The sequence below is a fragment of the Excalfactoria chinensis genome, chromosome 1 (assembly GCF_039878825.1).
Source record: "Excalfactoria chinensis isolate bCotChi1 chromosome 1, bCotChi1.hap2, whole genome shotgun sequence".
NCBI classification, from domain to species: Eukaryota; Metazoa; Chordata; class Aves; order Galliformes; family Phasianidae; genus Excalfactoria; species Excalfactoria chinensis.
The window spans coordinates 57,964,058-57,985,224 of NC_092825.1; the positions used below are offsets into that span (position 1 = coordinate 57,964,058).

The following is a 21,167-nucleotide window of genomic DNA, read 5'->3' on the forward strand; positions in this document are numbered from 1 at the left end:
CCTCAGCCACAACTTGGGGTTCCTGTAGCAAACCTGCACTTAGGCAGGAGATGCTAATGAAAAAATGGAGAACATTTCTTTTAGCCACTTATTCTAATTTCATTACCGTCTCTTCTGCCAAGCGTTAACAACATTTTAAAGTCACAAAAGTACAACCAATCCCAACAATTCTAAATATATAGTCCATTGTAGAACAAAATGAAATCACCACAAAGTAGGGACTATCCATTTTATTTTCTTTAGAAATGGATCAAGGAAACCACCGTGCTCCAGAAAAAAAAACACACTTAAAAAAAGAACTTTTGCAGCAGGTAGCCTCCCTCTTAACAAAGCTGCACGTTGCTTACAGTAATGCAGATTGGACCTGGAGTAACAGAAACATGAATCCAGTGCCACCCCAAAGCTATGCTGATAGCAAGTACATTCACAAACAAAACCCTCCCCCCTAATTCAGCAAAACACCTGCAGAGTTCCACTTCTACGGCTAGCTAAAAATATTCCTATTAAAATAGAAAAAGATTTCTCTACAAAATTTTCGGGGATAGTCATGACATTCCTTCTAAATCTCTCTGCAGACAACTAAGGAAGGTGACACAACAGTTTACCTAAGACTTTCAGTTCCAAAACTCCACCAGATCTTCATTTACCTAAAAAAAAAAAAAAAAAAAAAGTCCAACATTGCCACCATGTGGTCAGAAACGGGCATCGTTCATCGTGGAAGTCGTGTGTGACATGGTAGGAAAGGCACCCAGCCAACGAATAACCACGCCGTCAGTAAAAAACGAAACTGAGTTCTGAGAAGGGTGACTTTATGCAGGAAAACCAGTTCTAAGTATGGGCCAGTCTACGACAAATATTGTGTGGTTAAGTTTTCAGCACTGTGACGCTCACCTCCCTGAAGGCACAATCCATTTCCACCCACTTCTTTCTAAGTACAACATGGACTTGCTAACGAGCAAAATCTGTGTGTATGCAAAATGCCCAAGACCATTCATTTCTTTAAATGGAACATTACTTGAAAATTTGGAAGCCTTTTTCCTGGGATTCAGAAAGTAACAGAAATTTAAAAACAACCATCTTTCACATGGATTTCTTCATTGCAGCCTTTCTCACACTGAAGAGATACGCTTCATAAATAATGTTTAAGAAGTTGTCATCGTTCTGAAAAACAAAACACAATCGTTACTACCAAGGAGACATTCTTGAGTAAACAAATAAGGTTTTACTTCCATTTCACGGAGAAAATACTTTTCTACCTTGCTCTGTCTTAGAAGCACACAACAGAAGGGCTATTTCCTTTACAGACATACATTCTATGGCTTGTATGTAATATATAACTGGATGGGAAGCAGGACCATAAGCAGTAATGAATAGATAGAAAGTAAGCTTTCCAAACTCACACTGATTTATCTTGAGTACGCTGTTCTTGCATGATACTGAAGAGAATACAGGCTCAGAGCAACCTGATCTAACTAACCTGATCTAATGCCCCTGTTCATTGCAAGGGCATTGCACGAGACGACCTTTAAGGGCCCCCACCAACTCTGAGGATTCTATGATTCTATGACATAATCCTGTAATTTCTTTTCTTTGCCCCCATTTACTTAACAGTTTCCTTAAGTTTCTTCCATTAGTTCCATTGATTATTGTGTCTCTGAAGGAACAGTGGAACACTTTGGGTTTTGCTCCTATACTAAATCCCACCTGGACAAACACTTCAATCTCATTTATCACAGGATGACTTGGGTTTGAAGTAACTCAAAGTTCATCCAGTTCCAACCCCCTGCCATGGGCAGAGCTGCCACCCATTCAACCTCGCCTTGAGCGCCTCCAGGGATGGGGAACCCACATCTTCCCTGGGCAGCCTGTATCAAGGCCTCATTGCTCTCTGAGTAACAAATTACTTCCTAACATCTCACATACATTTCCCCTCTTTTTGTTTAAAACCATTGCCCCTTGTCCTATCACTATTAGACCATTTCATTATTTTAGTCTTAATGCTCTGCTCCTTTTGCTCTGATGCATGTTTCACTTTTCTCTTTAGAAGACCATTTTTTGCAAGAGCTGGCAAATTCACACTAAGAAAAGATGTCTTAAGTAGCTTACATAAACATATGAAGATAATTAAAATCAGGATAGTCCTTGAGGAAAACCAGGAGCAACTGAGATTGTAGTGTTATATAACTGAAAATGACAGCTAAGGAACTAGCAATCAGCATCCCGTTATTAAACAGTAAATAAATTCCAGGTAACACAGTTAATCCCAGCTGTCATCAAGAACAGCGCGACTGAACATGCATTTTACAGATACAGTTTCAGTGCACAGAATCTTGTTTTCTCCTTTTCAATTTCATACATGGCTTTCCTATTATCCAAGTACGTAAGACAGAATATTACAGTATTTTTCTTTTTAGACCCAACATAAAAATAAGGAGGAAAATGAGATGAACAACTAGTGTCTTAAAGACACTATTTTATTTCTAGGTCTATAATTTAAACTTCATTTTATGTGAGTCACTTCAGCATTCCAATACAGGCATATTCTATTGCCAACCCACATAGGCATAGTTTGGCCTACAAACTGGACACTTCAACCCGTGCCTCCATTCATTACACACTATAGCCAGTTCTTTAATTCTACAGCCTCTACTTAAACTCCTCTCTTCAGGTATTAATTTCAGAGTAAGTTACTGAAAAAAAAAATCATCATTCACATAATCACAGAGCAGTAAACAGTCATCTACATGCTGTTAATGCTTTGTCAGATTTAAACTTGAATAATTCTAGCAAGAGGAATTTTAGCATTTCAAGTAGAGAATTATATAGAATAGATTGAACTAGCACACTTTTGGGTTATCTAACCCATATTTTAAAGTTGCTCACACTTCCCATTTGAATTCTTCTCGCTCTTTGAAGTATTTGTCTGCTAAGATAAACATCCCTTACTTTGCTAAAAATACAACAGGTATCTTTCTAACTCTTGGGACAGCCTTTTGAAGCTTTCGGTCATTTTTATTCTTTTCCTTCAACTGTAGCATCTTTCCTTAACCTCAAACTACATTGATTAATCACAGTGCATTTAAGCTAACATTAAACAAGAAGACACTATCACCTCCCTGCTCTGTGGAATAGTACTCAATGAACACAACCATAAAAAGCATCCAGCACATACTTAATTATCCATCTAGGCAGATAGATAGAACTCATTAGATGCCCAGGTGCTCATATCGAAATAGTAATAAAGGTTTAAATTGAAGTAGAACTCTTGGCACTTTACCTGGATCAGGTGTAAAAGTGTTTCCTGCAGCTGCATCTTTGTCACTGAACTGCTGTTGATCACAGGTGGCTCTGGGGTTTGCAGTGGTAGGAGAAGGTTAGCAGAGCTAGCAGCAGGTTCTTGGTTTGATGCTGCTAACCGCCCACCTTCATTGGCTTTTGGTGCAGCAGGTGTGGGCTGAGTGAACACCATTGGGGACATCAATAAGGTAGGAGTCACAGTAGCGGGAATGCGCTGAGGTGAGATTACCTGTCCACATAAAAATGATCAATTCAATAACCTGTTCAATTAATTCTATAGGAATTAAGATGATTAAAGATGCAGATTGATTTGCAACAGGTACAGAAATTGTGGGAGATCGGTCCAGTTACATGAACCTCTGGTTCAGGACTCCTGTATGATTCAGTTCCAGGTTAAAAGGTCCTCCATCCAAACTGAGAACGCAGTCATGGGTTCAAATGCAATACAGCCTACCTGTCAGGCAAACACTATTATTGAATAATGAGTACTTTTAGTGTAAAGTTTTCCATTGGGCCAGGAAGCCCTGAAGTCTGATAATATTCTTTCTTACTTGCAAATACCAACAGTAAAGCTCAGTCTTTGTATCTAATAATAGAAAATATTTGCCAATTACTACTTTCAAATTGCTGTTCATATGTGTGTATACATACACGTACATATGCATGCACACACACGTATCTATATTCTCCTTATATGCAAGGAGAAGTAAAAGAAAACAGAGATTAAATGATGTATTTGAAGACCTACAGTGAACTGATGGCACCATCAGAAACAACTGACTCCTAACCGATACTCAGCTTATAAAATCAAAACGGCCCTCAAAGAGAAGGAAAACCCAGACACTGCTGTAGTTCTGCCAAGTTCCCTCTCTGTCATATCCATACCAGCATGCAAATATCAGTGTCAAAGAATTTTTACATTTAAAATTTGTGATAAATCTCGGAAATCTAAAACCTGCAGGATTAGTCAATACGAGCAAATATAATATATGGCACAACAAAGTTTATTCACTAAGTTTGTAGATATTGAAACTTTCTGCAGATAATCCTAGTAATATGCTTAGAAACCAGTGCTTATTTTAGAGGAAAAGCATCAGAAGTCCATAGGGATGTACCGATATACACTGAGACCTTCAACGTGTGCACACATTCTCCTGCAGATACGCCTGTAGAAGACTGGCTGCCCCCAGATGCTCACGACAACATCTCTGACCTACTCATCCTTGTAGCTTGAATAACTCCTCTTCATCTCAAGTAAAACTGGTGGGTTACCTTAAATCAGATGATTCTTCCTAATGAATAATTTAAAGAATGCATATACAAACTGCTCTGCAGGGTAGGAGCCTCCAGCAAAGGAGTGACGGGGAGCCGCTGGAGGATGTAAATTGTCTCACTAAGACAGAGAAACCTAAGACTGATGATGTCAAAGATTTAAACGATAAGTCCTCTGAAATCACAGCACTTCTCTCTAGAGTCTGAGACAAACAAACATAACCTAACACAAATTATGCAACAAATAGCTACTACTGTCAAACATACACGTGTTTTGTTTTAACAGACATATCAAAAATTGTTTGTTTGTTTGTTTTCTGGATAGAAACAGCTTTTTCATAGAGTTTTCCAATCATATGGATGGTATATGGAATAAGCAATATTGCCATCTACTGGTGACTGAGCTAATATTGACAGGTTACTGCAGTATTTCAAGTGTTTGCCTCAGCAGAACAGAAAATACACATATCTTTTATTTTCAGTCCATACTAACTGCTTTTGTGTGCAAACATTACAATGTATTTTCTTCTGCTAAGAGATCATGCTCAAAGCTTCTGCCATTTAAGAAACCTATACGTAAACCAGATCGTTGCCTTTTAAAACATGAAGTCAAATTTTCAGTTTAGATTCTATTCAGATCACCTCCAGCCACCTGACAATTGATGCCCATCAGCAAATGTAGGGCACCAGATTGGTGTTGCTAGTGTGATTCCTATAGCGCAAAGCTTTTGCTGAGAGCACTGGAAACGCTCTGTAGGGACACACGGCCTTCAAACCAATCTTTTAGCCTTGAGTAATTTTGTACAAGGCATAACAGCCTTTCCAAAACACTACTGATGCCCTTCTTTCTCACGGAACCTAACACAAGCTGCTCATGCATCCAGCCTTCCCTGAATTAGCTCCAGCTTTTTCAGGTCAACACTTAAATCTCTGAGTCACTAATAACAGAGTGGGAGTCTACTGTCAGTTGTGCAGCAATAAAGTAAGAACAATGAAAAATGTGCAAGATAGTCACTGCAGCACGTATTATTCCTCCTCTGAAGCACAAATGCTCACTAGGGTATGTCTGATATTCTGCATGGCTGCTAGCAGCTAGATGACATTACAAGTAGCAAATTCACATAACACCACACACTAAGAAACACATGGCTCTCCTGTAATGGAGACTGGGACCTAGCACTGCTTTCCCTTTCTGCATGTGCAGAATTCCACTTGCATCAAGCACTCCTCTGGAATACCAGCACCCAGGGGATGCCACGGGCCGGTTGTAGGGGCATTATTTAGAGCTGAGAACAGTTCATCTAGGAATGGCTCCAGAATTTTAAGAACAATTGCTGTTAAAATGAAGCCAACTATAATGCTAATCTTAATATTGTTTTGTCTCTCGGGTATCACCCAGAAAATTTTAACTGATGCATAACTATAGAATCTGAAATTACATTTATGATGTTATACATGATATACATGATACCATCATACCACGAGCTATTATGCACCAGATACACCTTCAGAAGATGTAACACAGTAGGTAGATGACACATTTTTGATAGAAAACGCTCCAAGAAATCAAGCAAGAGATATACAATATAAGTGGACTTCCTAAGAAGAGATCAACTTGTGTCAAGGTTATTGTAAGCATTCTTAAAACCACCATTCTGATTAACACAAACACTTCAGCATGTGTGAATCTGTAATAGGCATAACTCATGCCTAATACTAAGCACATGTTTAAAGGCCCATTGCAGATTAATGTGCTTTTACTGCATCCAAAGCACGTGTTACTCACTGTCTGCATAAGGAATACTTCTTAGAATAGGGCTAGCATCAGATGAATGCTTCCGAGCATTATTCCTTAGCTTTTCATGTTTAGTTTTATTTTTTATTCTTTTTGTCACTGGTCTATTCCTCTCCACGTGGGAGATCGCAGTTCTTACACCATATGGAGATGCAGAAGCCAATTTAAAATTGGACTTGTAATGTGTCAATTGAGGAAAAGACTATTGCTTTAATTTTCTCAGCACTGCTGATAGATCTGGGATGTTCCTGTAATGTGATTTTTCCAAACAACAAAGACACTGACCAGATACCTTTCTATTCCTGTCAGGCGTTTTAGCATTCGCTTTTTTTTGGTATGCTGGATTACAGTAAAAAATGCAATCCCAAAAGATAAGTCATTACAGAGAACAAACCTTTTGCCATATTTCTCATCAGAATCTGCTTTGATCAATTTTGCATGAGCATGTGCAGATATATTGGTGCCAACTCAATTTCACTCAAATGTCTGTCTGCAGGCGTGGCAGCGCTTAAAGCTTTTGGTCTACGGTAAGGATGCGACTATAAAAAGATTAACGTTGGTTTTAAAAGTTGTTTTGAATTGTTAGCTTCCAGACTCTCTTCATATGGCAAATTCATGGCGATCTACAGGAATAAAGACTTCTACCTTAATTTCTATCCCTTTTTTTCTTTTTCTTTTGAGGGGGGGGAGGCAATCTGCTGCATGTCGAAGAGGCCACCCCTTCAACTCCTTAGGTGTCCCAAACAATAATTAGTCATACTTTCATCATTTTTAGTCCATTTATTATTATTGTTATTATATTTTCATTTATTTTGTATTTATTTATTAAAAAAATGTGTCAAAAACTGGATGTGTGCTCCGGTGGCGCAGTGGTAGAATTGCTGCTTGCAATACCGGTGCCCGGGTTCGAATCCCCCCTGTGGCGCAGGGGGTAGAAGTGCCGCTCTGCTACACAGAGGGCTCGAAACCTGGGAGTTGGACTCGATGATCTCTAAGGTCCCTTCCAACTCGCACGATACTGTGATACTGTGATCCAATGCCGTTTCAATAGCGGCCGTAGGTGTGTCAGCACAGCTACTCCTAGGCAACTTCAATCTTTTTGGACTGTTCATAGCCATGTAAAGTGGGACTGAGAGCCTTCTTAGGTGTTTTATGGGTGTGCTTGTGTTTGTTTTCGTTCCTACGTGTTAAAGCAGACTTGCAGCAATAATTCCAGTGGATGTGACTTCCAGTGAAAACTGTTCCCTTCTTTCAAGCTATTGTTCTATTTATACTAAAGCAGTAAAATTATCGGAACTGCATTATTAGTGAGACCTCTAATTCCCTTTCCATACGGAAACTAATGCTGACATCAGTTTCTTTCTCAGTTATACACAGTCATTAGCCTTATCAGCATCAATATGGATTTTTCATTTGAAAACACATCAAGATTTTCTCCCACTTCTTACTGTGCATATCGGCTTATTACGTACAGCCTGGCACTTGCCTCATTTCAGTTTTACCTCCCAAGTAAGAATGTCCTAAGTTTCCATGCTGTACATGCATTTCCCAGTGAATCGGACAATTTCTTGCATTCATTGCAGGCAACTTCCATTCCCAGTGAAAACAGTAAATTACTGCGACTCTAGATCCTCTTTCTATTCAATTAGCACTTCACTGGAAAGTCAGACTGCCATCTGTAAGCAACTGATCCTGAAAGATTTCAGTGACTAATCCACCAAACACTCCTTCACACAGATGCAAAATCACACTGGTTTAACTGGAAGAATTAAAATAATGGTGGCTATTTGCTTTATCAAATTCATCCTCCTCTGACCTCTCTCACGAAATTAGAAATCATGATCTGTCAGTGTTTATGGCAAACGTGGCCCACGTGGCCCTTAATTGTTAAATGGCTGTTTCAGCCTCCTTGGGCGAAAAATAACTTTCTAGAAATAAGGAGGATATTCGGAGCAGTGGCCTTTCATTCAGCTATTTAAGAAATTGCAGTAGAAAAGCAGCAGAAAAAAATGAATGGTTTATAATTTGGGTAAGTAACTTGTAGACTCCAGCACAGTGTTAGGCTTGTGGATTCTCTATCTCCTATAAAGGAAGTAAAAAGGGGCTTTAATGCTCATCCTCAAGCAGAGCCCACGTGAAGACATTCAAGCATGGAAGTTTCTACAAAGAAAGACATTGTTAGCAGAGAGTTGTCAAGGACTGGACACTTAGTAATCACATTTGAGGTTCTCCCGTAGGAAAGAAAAATGCATTCAGTAGAGATGCACAATCCCTTGACATCTCCTGAATTTTCTGACCCCAATACAAGGGTCCAAATGAAAAGAATTCAGCATTTTGGGGATTTGTCATTCCCCCCCCCCCTCTCTTTTTAAGACTTGTATGCACAGGGCAACTTTTCAAAACAATACTTATTGAATAAAAAAACAAAACTACTGAACAGCTTGGAGTGCGGTTATGGTCAAAGATAATGAATTCAGCAATGTAAAAATACTTTAACAACCTGCTGGGAGAAAGTAAGCATCCTTTCAGCATCGTAAGCACTTTCAGCAACTGGCACAAAAGGGAACGCTTACCTGCACATCAAAAGTTATGAATAATTTTGTGAGGAAAAAATACTGTTATATCCAAAATATTACAAAGTGTGGCCACTGAAACCTACGCGACGTTTCCAAACATGTCTGAAAAACCAAGAAGAGCTACATAAATACTGCAGTATTTTTTGTCATTACTGATGTACAGGAGACATCTTCTTTGGTATTTAGGATATCACTGCTTGGTAAATTAGAACTTCTTTATGCTGTTGATAAACTATCACCTGCAAAATGAATCATGTGTGCAAGATAGCAACACATAGTAAGGCAGAAAGAAGAATATACTGGTCAAAAAGAAACAGAGAGAATGGCCCTTAAAAGCTTATAAAAACTGATAAAACTGTTTCTGAAATTATTTACTTACCTGAAAGAGAGAGCTCTGCTTTTCCGTACCCGGGGTCTTTTCTATCCAGGAATCCAGTGGTTTCAAGGTATTGGTGTTCTGAGTAACAACAGGAAACTTAGCTGCCAAGGTTGGTCTGCTGGATACATGCAACTGTTCTTGTTGCACTATCTGGAGCTTCTTCAGTAACTCCTGAGGTGATATCACCCCAGAATTGGCTGTCTGATTGCCAGAGAGAGGAACTGGCTGTCTAGGAAGTTTGGACTGTTCTTTACCAAGCGTCTGTGACTCTAAAGTCTGACCTGGCAGGGAACCATTGAAATATACCAAAGGTGGCTGGGTCATATTACTCATCTGTGCTGCTGGTGCTCCAACAGCAGCAGGAGTCCTGCTGAACACAGAAGCCGTTGAGTTCACAGATCCCGTTGCACTGGGATCCATTTTAGTCATCAGCCCTGACTGACTCTGTAATTTCTGTAACAAACTCTGAGTACCAGCAGCATCCTGAACTACATGAGATGTTGTAATGCCATGAGAAGTCACAGGCTGGAAGAGTCCTGTGAAAGCCTCACCCACAGGGTGGATATTGCCATTTTCACAGAGTCGGTTCTCAGGAAACTCAGCAAGCGGGTGAAGGTCTGTCCCACGCACCATGAGCTTCTGAATAGCAGGGCAAAGCTGTTTCTCTGCACAGGGAGAATGCCTGCTAGGTTCTTCATAGGAGAGAGAACGTACCACACCCTGCCTAACAGGAAGGTTCTCTTGATGCTGTTTATTAAGTGGTTCTGTGACATCTGTTTTCTCTTGTTTTCCAAACAGGGCTGTCAAAGACAAGTGTTGTGGTTCAGGATCCGCATTCTGTGAAGGGACAAAGGAAAAAATCTTAGGCGTAGTTATCTCATGCATGATAAATCACATTCAGTGGTGACAATATTTAGCCAGAAGTATTCAAGAAAAAGCCAAGAAAACTGCTATGCTCTTTTCTCCCAAGAGAATTTCTAATAGTTCAGTCACATCAGAAGGGCAAGAAAACAGTTGTCAAGCTGCTAATGTGGGAGAAAAAAAAGTGAATCTGAAAGATAGCAGTGGTTTCACTTTAAATACCATAAAAGAGCATCTACCCTTCCTGCCATCCATACAGCATTAATAAAGAACAAAAACCTCCCCCTGTGCAGAGCAAGGTCACTTCTCGTGCACCCCCTTGTCACAGCTGACTGAATTCAGCTTTTGCAATATGGTATAGTTTGAAGATGTATCAAAAGACTTTACTTATTTAGATTACCTACAATTCCCTTGAAGACAACAAATACAAAAAATGCAGTTCAGCAATTGACAACACCAGCTTGGGATCAAAGGAGCATCCCAACATTGAAAAACAAGGTGGTTTTTAATTTATTTTTTATTTATTTTTCATTGCTGCATCAGGATGGTACGTCTGTAACTGAAGTACTCAGATTGGTGGGGATGGAAGCAGACTGTTTTATAAACAGATCAGTTCTGCGTTTAAAAAATAATCCTTACTGTGATTTTACCACCAATTCTTGCACTGACCTTATGATCTAAATAAGTACTCCTAGCTGGCTGCTCAATTACATCAACACTAGAACACACACAGAGCACTTTACCTTGCTTTGCTGAGATATTCGTTGATGTTGATTTTCACTAGGCTTCACTGGAATTGGTTTGATTAGGTTGGGGTTGTTACAGATTGCAGAGGAACTAGTTATTTGTTTTGGCTCAGAACAGGTCTTACACTGAAATAGAAAATCAGTATTTTTTACTAAGTGTTACTGTACTTTTTCCTCTTAGTTCTCTACCATAGTAAAATCTGGACATAGCTGGGTATTTGGTTACCAAAAATGACAGCCGTGGCACTGATTATGCAGTGTTATGCTGTTGAAAGAACTACAACCTGACTTTCTAAAAATCAAAAAACATATGTAAAAATAAACAATTTCAAGGTTTTCTGAGCACAAGTTTTCCTTTTAGCTTGAAACTCAGTTCTCATCTTTTGCTTGTCCTGCACTTAACACAAACTCAGACCCATTTTTCCTGCACTGGGAGTCAGCTAGTCCTTTAATAGTCTCACGTAGTTTAGACACAGGTATTTATGTGCACATGAAGAATATCCAAAATGCTTTTTGCTAAATACTGAAATTTTAAGTCAAACTCTTTTACATAAACATTCCACAATGTGGGAACTTGTATACTCACACAGAAAAATAATTAAAGATTTAATCAAGTTGTAGATCAGCATGTTTCCCTATTAAATATGACATGATTAGTAAGTGTATTTATAAATGAGCAGGCAAAGACAGATGACCAAAAGTAGTCATAGAGACGCCATCATTTAATTTGGAAAAAAAATGTGCAGAATGAACTGCATGAAAAGAAAAATATGGAATAGGAAAAAGTGAATAAGATAGTTCTGTTTACACTGCACCCAAAACAAGGATCTAGACAACAAAATCAAAAAGTAATGGATGTACAAGGAATGCTATTGTCACTATAAAAGAAAATACCACTTAAGAAGTCACTGTCTCTAGATAAGATTGAAACCAAGAAACTGGGAAGATTTTTTAATATATATATTTTTAAAAGGTACCTACAACTTAAGACTAGAAGAAAACAAATATCACTCCTATCTTCAAGGAAGGGCAAGAAGGAGTATTTGGAGAACTTCAGGCCAGTTTGCCTCACCTCAGTCTCTGGGATGGTGATGGAAGAAATGTTCCTGGAAGCCACTTCAAAACATGTTAGGGAAAATAACCTGAGTGGGAATATCCAGAATGGATTTACTTGATCAACCTCATGGCCTTCTACAAGGAGATGAGTGACTCAGTGGGCAATGGCAGAGCAGTGCATATTGTTTAGCTTGACTTTAGCAAAGCCTTTGACACATAACATCCTCAAAGACAAACTGATGCAAAAATGATGCAAACTGAAGATAAAAATGCAGGCTAGGTAAGCAGACAGTTGGAACTGAAAACTGTCTGGTATACTGGACTCAAAATATTGTTGGCATGAAGTCCCACAGGGGACCAGCTATTCGTAGTATACCCCAGGGTTTGATATTTGGGTCAATACTGTTTAACGTAAGTCATGACCTAACTGATGGAACAGACCAGGCAAGCAGAGGATCTAAAATGAGGCTGTGCAGTCAGTAGACCTGGTGGTTGTGGTGCCATTCAGAGGTACATCATGAAGTTAAACAAAAGGAAACTGAAGATGAGTAACCCTATGCACCAATACAGGCTGGGACCAAACAACAAGAAAGTAGCTTTGCAAAACTGACACAGGACTCCTGGTAGACAAGAATCATAGAATGGCTTGGGGTGAAAGAGATCCCAAGGATCATGAAGTTCCAACCCCATTGCTACAGGGTTGCCAACTGCTAGATCAACTGCTAGACCAGATTGCCCAGGGCCCCATCCAACCTGGCCTTGAACACTTTGAGGTATGGGGCATCCACAGCCTTTCCAGGCAACCTGTTTCAGCATCTTATCACTCTCTCAGTAAAAAATCTTCCCCTGACATCTAATCTAAATCTCCCCTCCTTCAGTTTGAAACCATTACTATCCACCATTACCACTATCACTATTAGGTTGTGTAAGATTTGATTTCTGTCCTGTTCATAAACTCCCTTTAAAAATTGGAAGGCTGTAATGAGGTCTCCCCACAGCCTTCTCTTTTCGAGGTTGAACAAACCCAGTTCTTTCAGCCCATCCTCACAAGAGAGGTGCTCTTGGATCATCTGGTCTTTCTCCAAATTCACCACATCTTTCCTGTGCTGGGAACCCTAGACTTGGATGCAGTACTCCAGCTGGGGCCTCTTGAAGGCAGAACAGAGGGGGACAATCACCTTTGTTGCCCTTCTGGCCATCCCTCTTCTGATAGAAACCAGGACACCACTGGCCTTCCAGGCTGTAAATGAACACTGCTGGCTCACGTCAAGTTTAAAAGTCAATAGGTAAAATATGGGATATAGAAAATTCTGTTTAAACTTAAGAACAAAACTCTACTACAAGGCTGTTCAAATAACAAATGGATTGCCTGAAGTGCATAGAGATATTCAAACCCCGAATTAACATGCCTCTAGGCAATGTGCTTAAAGCAAATGAGGCTGGGCAGAACTTTGTGATGCCACTCAATAAGCAATAAGCACAGGCAAGGGAGTTAAGTCTGCACCGTTAAAAGAAATTATTTTTTCCGATTCTTTTCAGCTGACACATTGTTATCCTTGTATTTGAGGAATCTTTTTTTAAGCACACTAAGATAAATGACTGGATTATTCTTAAATCACTTCACTTTCTCAGTCAATTTCTGACCAGTGACTTTTGTTGTCTCTTGTTCACTTCATGACAATTAAATATCTGACCTGTTAGTTATCAGATGAAAACATTTTCATAGTTCAAGTAACTGCTTCCTGTAGCCACTATTGCCCTACACTAAAACAGGTGGATATCATTCCCTTTTTATTATTTTTGCTTGGACATATCCTAACCCATTATGATGTTATACAGAACAAACACACACTTCACTAAGACTAAATATCTCTTCTCTCCCAGATTGTTCTTTTTTGTACAGGATGCTGCCTTTTCTTCAATATGCCTCCTCTCTGCTATTTTTCAGCACAGGATTTTGGGGAAAAACTAACATATGATCTATGACATACTCTTGTATACTTCATAATGAGTTCTGCAGACTTTCAATAAAGGCATTAGGCCTTTATTTCTCCAGGGTATTTTAATAAGCTGAATTCTTCAGAAATCTTGAGTACCTTAGATACCACTGCCACAGCCAACATAGAGCCAGAAGAGTTTAAAAGTAACCAGTGTAAGAGCATTTTCTTGCATGCAATTCAAATGAAATACAAAATGAAAATGCAAACTACAACAGTATACACAAAGGGCTACTGTGGATGATGTTTACCTTGACTTGGAATATATGCATGATTTGATAACACGGCTAGTAGGCTGGTATCCAATACAGGAGTATATACTGAAGAAGAAAAGCCCTGTGCTGATTTCTACTACTGTAGCTCAGAATATAAGGTCACTCTGGCACATTGGCAGCATGGCATAGCTGATGAGTAAATCAGGAACACCAGCCTGACATTTAAGCCACTCTTGGGTAAACAGGTAAAAAAGATACAATCTCCCATCATCATCAAACAGCAAAAAGCAGCTTTCATAGAAATGTCAACATGCTCTTTACTGTTAGAACCAGCAGAGTACTGATGTGCCACAATACTTCATGATTACCACATCTTGCTTCAGAGGTCAGTCCTTTAATCACGTGTCTTATTCAAAGCTATGCTCCTACAAGAGATGTGTATGAAATTTAAAAGTTCTAAGATCAAGCTGAAGATGAAGCAGGATTAAAACAAAAGACAAAAAACAAAAAAAGCCAAAAAAAGCCAAAAAAACAACAACAAAAAAGGGAAAACATTGATCAAAAAGAAGAGAGGCATTCACTGAGGATGTCTTAGGCAAGTTTGCCTTAAATGTCTCTGACTACACCAAACAACTGTTCTCTGCTAAAAGATTTCATAGCCTACCTGTGCAATATGAAGCTCAAACTGAACAGGACATTGCCAAAAGGAATCAAACAACAGTCACACATGGTACCATAAGTAATGCAGCTGTCCAGAAGCAAACATCATGTCATATTGTCATCTCATGGTCTGTAGCTGAAACCTGACTGAGAAATGAGCTGCAAAGACTTCTCAAATACAAAAACAAGATGCAAGAAGGCCTGATATCAGGAGAAGACTGTCAGCCAAGACTTGATGGGATTTGCTAAAGCTTTGTAGATGGTCAGCTATGTCGAAAGCAACACAGAGAACTCTGAAGCTGTGTGAACTTAAATGTAGAGAATCTCTGGAAATGTGGGATTTCAGTCTCACTGATGTAAAGTAACCACAAGACAACATTAGTGAACAGACACGAAAATATGCAGGGTGCTCTGCAGAAGAGAAAAGCTGGAAGACGAGAACAGTCTCAAAGAGAGCAGTAGCAGCAAGGATATTCAGACGGATCCCTGCTTAAGCAAGACATTCACACCCAACTCAGACCATTCAAGATTCCAGCATACAGCTTGCATCATCCAACCTGAGTACAGCACGGTGGCCTTAGGAAAGATGAGCCCTCTGGGGAGGTGATAAGCTACTATCAAGTCTTTCATACCACTAACAAATCAAAAGCTACTAGGACAACTGAAAACTTACAAACTATGTTTCTGTTCAAGCCTGGCATTACCACTGAAGTATTTTGCTAAAAGACAGCGAAGAAGCAATCAACAGACATAAAAGCCAAGAAGCCACCGCTCACTACCAGACGAGATGTTCTTAGCAAGTGTCCTCGTGTGTGTCCTTGGTAATGAAGAAGGAAGACTCAGTTACTCTGGTCACATCAACCAGACAAAGCTTGTGCACCTCATCTGACCTCTAACAGATCAAAGGACAGTGAATTAAATGGGTGAATGCTAGAGAGGAACTGTGTAGCACAGAGCTAAAACCACTCCATCTATTGTAGCACAAGGCAAGGCACAATGGAACAACACATTTTGGTGTACTTTTTCTGTACCCCAGCAGCTCTTCAACTGCTTATCTTTCTAGCTATCATGATGAAGCCTCCTAGAAACACTTCTCCTCACCAGAATTTAAAAATAATAACTGAGGACTTATAAATTAGGTGGAATTCCTGAGATGCTTGGAAAAAATGATATTCCTTTCTTAAGGTTCACAACAATTTAAAAGGCACCTTATTTTCTGAAACCACATGGAATTCAGAAGGAAGAACAACATAATTCATAACTCATTTCAGCGTGTTAGTACTGTAAACTCTAAGACATATGTTGACAAAGAAGTTAATGTCGTAAAAAGCCAAAAAGCACAACTGCTATGGAACATATTGGCATAAAATACAACAATAGCTGTCACTGACTTTGTTTTTCATGCCCTTCCTAATTTTGTATTACCAATCAAGCAAGAAAGAGCACAAGCACAGTTCATTAGCAGTCAGATAATAGTGCTCATGGCCCAGAAGGAAAAGTTCTCATGTTATTTCCCTATAAGCAGAAAGATTAAAGATGAGGTATGATGAAAATTTGGCAAAGATCCTGGCTGCAGAAAGAAAGAAAGAAATCAAGAAACTATTAAACACAGATCTACAATTTCCTTTCCTTGATGTGCTGTGTGTTCACGTAGAAGTGGAAGGTAACTTTTAAAACATGTACTACATCCTTCTCATAGTATCCAATGACCGCCCAATATTTTTCTAGTTTTCAATTTTTAAGGCATCTAATGAAATTATATTATGAAACACTGAAGTAATCAAATTCCTTCTATTTCAAGACTAGACACCAATTCAGTTTAACAATAATAAGAAAAGATATGAGGAACTGGAAGCGTTTGTTGACTATTAATACATTAAATCCTTATTACAGACAAAACAGATCCCAGCTTCAAAATAAACTATACCAACAGAAAAAAAAGGCATGTATGTTACCATAACTCAAACAGTTGCTATTTGAGGATAAGAAGTCACATTTCACAAAGTGTACTTTTTTTCCCCCCTATGCTTATGTTTAAAACATATGTACTTCTAGACTCAAAGCACTTACGTAATGACCTTTATTGCTGCATGGTAACACATATGAAATACAGGAAACAGCTGTAGGAACCTGCAGGCTCTGAAACAATTTGCAGCACATATATGAATTGTTAAAATTATTAGATCTTTATTCCCTGAAGTAAAACATTTTTGATTATCCAATAACAGAGAACATTATTAGTCCATTAGTTACTCCGTGGTTTAGAAGCCTTGGAGACCAATGCAGTATCACACTACATTTCAACCTTTTCATTTGCTTCCAGTAGTGTCTAAGATAGACAATAACTACAACTAAAGGCACTAAGTTCAAAGTTAAAGGTTTTCCCTAAGGTAGACCATTTGTGCACAGAAACTACTAGCACTTTTGAATACTTCACCCTAAAAGGGGACACAAATTTCACGTACTGAAAGCACAGGCTCTCTAAAGGTCAAAATGAAAGCCAATTTACACTTGCCCTTATACCCTAGCATTCAACAAATAATCAAATCTCATTCATGTTCTCTTTGAGGAGTTACTGACAGAATTCAATTCCTTCCAATCTTTAGAAAATTCTGACACAACATAAATACTTTCACAAAATGACAGAGCATTCTGTCCAAATATCAGCTTAACTTTGAGTAAAATTACTTTACAAAAAAACAAAGTTTTAAAATGTAAAGTCTGAGCTGATAAGCAACACAGTATCACCAAAAACAAAAGCTGAGATTTTAGAGATAGCAAATCTCACCTTGGTGTACTCATCTTTGGCCTTGGTAAGCATCCGTAAGATATCCACTTCTTTGTTATTAGCGGAATTTGTGATCATAGGGGACACTCCTGTTCCCGTGCCCTGCTGTGCTTTGAATTGCTCTTGCTGAGTTAGGCTGAAAGCAGGAGGTGAGAGAAGAATACACAAGACAAAAACAGGTAAAACATAACAAGTTTGACTACAACTACTTTACAAGAATTTAAAAATAAATGTGTTTTGATTCCCTCACCTCCCAAACTACATAACAATACAGTGAAAAATCTCTATTTAAATATTTATAATAAAGCATAATTTGACCAGGTGCAAGAAACATTTTCTCCAATCTTGAACAGACTGGGTCATACCCTAAAATTTCCGTAACTCAGTCACAATTTCCATACCCAGAAGGAGCAGGGAATGTATAATGTTATTCAGTTCTGCTGGTGGCAGAGGATGGCAAACACACACAAATCAGTCATTAACTACCAGCAAATGACCAATTTCCTGCCCCAGCTGCTTTATTATTATTGTAGAATGCTGAGAATTAAAACACACAGCCAATTGGCTGAATGATAGGGTATTTCTTTTTTTTTTTTAATCCATGTGCAACACCGCTATTATAAATGACTACACATGGTTTACAATACCATGAATTCTTTGCAAACTAGTTTTTATTGTGGTAAATTACCAGTCTGAGAGTACCTAATCACCACCAACTGAAACTTGAGCTAGTTAACTAAAATTAGCTGTCAAAAAAAATGGGTTTCCTAGGGTTCACTGCTTATTTCTGGAAATTCATCCCCATCAATTATTCCTTGGGTCATAACCGAGTCAGTTCAGAGCTGCAGAACACAGAGCAAAAGCTACAAAAAACCCCAGACAAAACCCCACCACTGTTACAGTCAGTGTTTAACAATGTTTTGTCACTGCAAAATGAAAAGCAGCAGTGAATTCTTTACAAAGAGATGTAGGGGAAACATGACTAACTCCCTATCCAGTATTTTAAACAAGTCCAATCTGGAACACAGTGGCAGAAGAGTCAAAGCACTTTGCTATGTAATGAGATGTACAAGGATGAGCCTTGTTTGGACTTGTACTGTAGGACACGAAAAAAGGCACTTGATATTTGGCAGTCAGAATTGATATCACTTCTTCTTCAGCATGCTTCTGGCTACAGAAACACGTTTGCTAAGCAAGCTGTTAAGATTGGTACAGATGACATGAAAAGGAGAGATTCTCAGCTCTGCCTATGCTTTCACATTGCCCCCTGTTGTACCTAATGATGTTGGCTTGACTATATCAGCCTCCCATGGCTTTCCTGGGATGACAAGGTCTGAGCTCTAAATCATTCCTCTTCCTATCCCTTACATGAACTGTGACACAATGTTAAGTTCACCTCCCTGTGCCACAGACAATTACTAATCTAAAGTGTCCATTCCTACAGTGCCCTTTTCCTACATAAACTTCACATTATACCTCTTAAAAAAAAAATAAATGCAGATTATGTACATTGATAAAATCTGTAAGATTTCAGCTCCTTCCTCTTCCAAGCAAGCAGGAAAACCTGTAGAATGTAGTCTTAAGAAACGAATCATCGCAAACAAGGCAGTCATTAGATCAAGCAGAGGGAAAAACAGACGAATGAGACCTGCCAATGCTGGACAAATGGAAAAAGCAGTGACAGTGAAAAAAATAGCCACTACATTGTCAGTTAAAAAGCCATCCATTATGTTGCAAGATTAATGTGGTGTTGGAGGAAATCTTGATCTCCCATTTCATTGTAGAATTAAGGTTGCATAACATATGTAAAATATTCTTAATATGAACATGGAAGTTATGAATTCAAAGCTAATTAAAGCCTTTCTTTATACTAAAGCAAAGTGGATTCTTTACATTCTGGTAAGAAAGAAGGAAACAAAATTTCAACCACGATGCAGAAAAAGGATAAAATGAATAAACTGTATTATTGCAGTATTCCTTTATGATAGTCCATACTTACATTGATAAAAGAAGAAAATCTTCCCATACTGAGAAACACATTAACCCCTCCCAAAGAACACAACTGAATAAAACAGATCTCTTAATCATCAAGAAACAGATCAGATGAACTGTTACACTTTGATGTAGCTAGAAACCTGCATAGCAAATTATGGGAAAAGCACTGCAATCATTTCTGAATATATAAAATGCAGGTGTGAGACAATTTTACTTGCAACAGGTTCTATATGAGCAGGTTGCAAGTAGAAAGGTACAACCATTCTAGTAACATAATGTGCATGTATGTACAGAAGTATATGTATAAAAAAAAGCACAAATTCTTATTTACCCGTCACTTACTTTTTCATGAGCTCTGCAATTCTTTGGCATTCTTCCTTATCATAAAACCAAATCCCATATATGGACACTGTAAATGCACATCAAACACAAACTATGAGCATCTTCTCAAACAGCATTTCTATCTGATAGCAGTTCTGCCTGCTAGATATTTTAAAGTGACCTGTAAGTTTTAGTTCTTATATCCTTCATTTCCCCTTCTAAAGAAGCGACACCTCAAATTCTGCAGCAAAATCAAAACAGATCTAAAGGTATACCTAAGAATGTACATTGCGAGCTCTTGAACCTTGGCTACAGGCAAAGGTACCTCTTGATTCTTTTCCTCAAAACACTGAAACAGAAGCTTGTCATTTTGTATTTTTTTTCCTGCTTAATAACTTGTCCTCTGTGAATTTTCCAGTTGTCATATCATAATGATTAGATCCCAGGGGTTAGTGTACAGCAGGCAGTGTTGCAAACAAATATATACAAGACGTGCTCAGCCTTCAACAACCATGAGGCTTATCGCATATACCATCAAAGTTGTTATGGTAGTATGAACACATCTCTACGTCCTCGTGGATCTCCTGTAATTTTATCAACTAGTTAAACCCCTGTAAGTTATTAGCTGTATCCAACATCAGGATTAGAAAACCTGTATCTAAATTCAGACTTCTGATTCTGGCTTCCACAGCTTTGCCCAGCAACAAGATTTATGTGTACTAACAGTTCAAAATTCTCCCATGTACCCTCTACTTAACCACCATCATGGTAATAGCTGTAGCTAGTGAAACTTTCAAAACAAGGAGCTTTTTCCACCCATAAAGTTCCAGTTACTCTGGGAATAACCATGTAACATAGTCCCGTCATATACTTGTGAATGATCCATTCATATTTTTCAGTTTTAACCTCAGGCACAAATTTGCTGTGAGAAGGGAGAGGAAGAAGCACTTATAGGTTAAACACGGACCTTCCCCCCAGTACCCTGCAGTCCCTCTGCAACCTCGTGAAATGTACACATTCTCCTTGTATGATATGGTAGCAAATATGTAGCCACCCTGTTTTTCTCCTTCTTCCCCTCCTAGTGTACTGTAGAAAAAGTTTCCTTTAATCAGACTACGATAAAGCAATTCCTAACAAGCCTTCCAACACAGTAGAGGCTAGATTCTATTTGCAAGGAGAGGAAGTGGCTAGAATACCCGTTTAAAAAGA

The 21,167-nt window shown here is 38.7% G+C and overlaps 1 protein-coding gene across 1 annotated transcript in view; it reads right to left on the reverse strand.

Moving 5' to 3' along the window:
• Positions 1-200: 200 nt before the first annotated feature.
• The window catches only part of DCP1B (decapping mRNA 1B), a 41,243-nt gene continuing 20,276 nt past the window's right edge, over positions 201-21,167 (reverse strand). Inside the window, exons 4-9 of the mRNA XM_072361031.1 lie at positions 19,980-20,046; positions 17,643-17,778; positions 10,924-11,052; positions 9,320-10,156; positions 3,278-3,526; positions 201-1,161 (exon numbers count right to left, since the gene is read on the reverse strand). Of these exons, the coding sequence (XP_072217132.1) occupies positions 1,081-1,161; positions 3,278-3,526; positions 9,320-10,156; positions 10,924-11,052; positions 17,643-17,778; positions 19,980-20,046 (1,499 nt within the window). The 3' untranslated portion in view covers positions 201-1,080. The remainder of the gene's footprint in view (positions 1,162-3,277; positions 3,527-9,319; positions 10,157-10,923; positions 11,053-17,642; positions 17,779-19,979; positions 20,047-21,167) is intronic.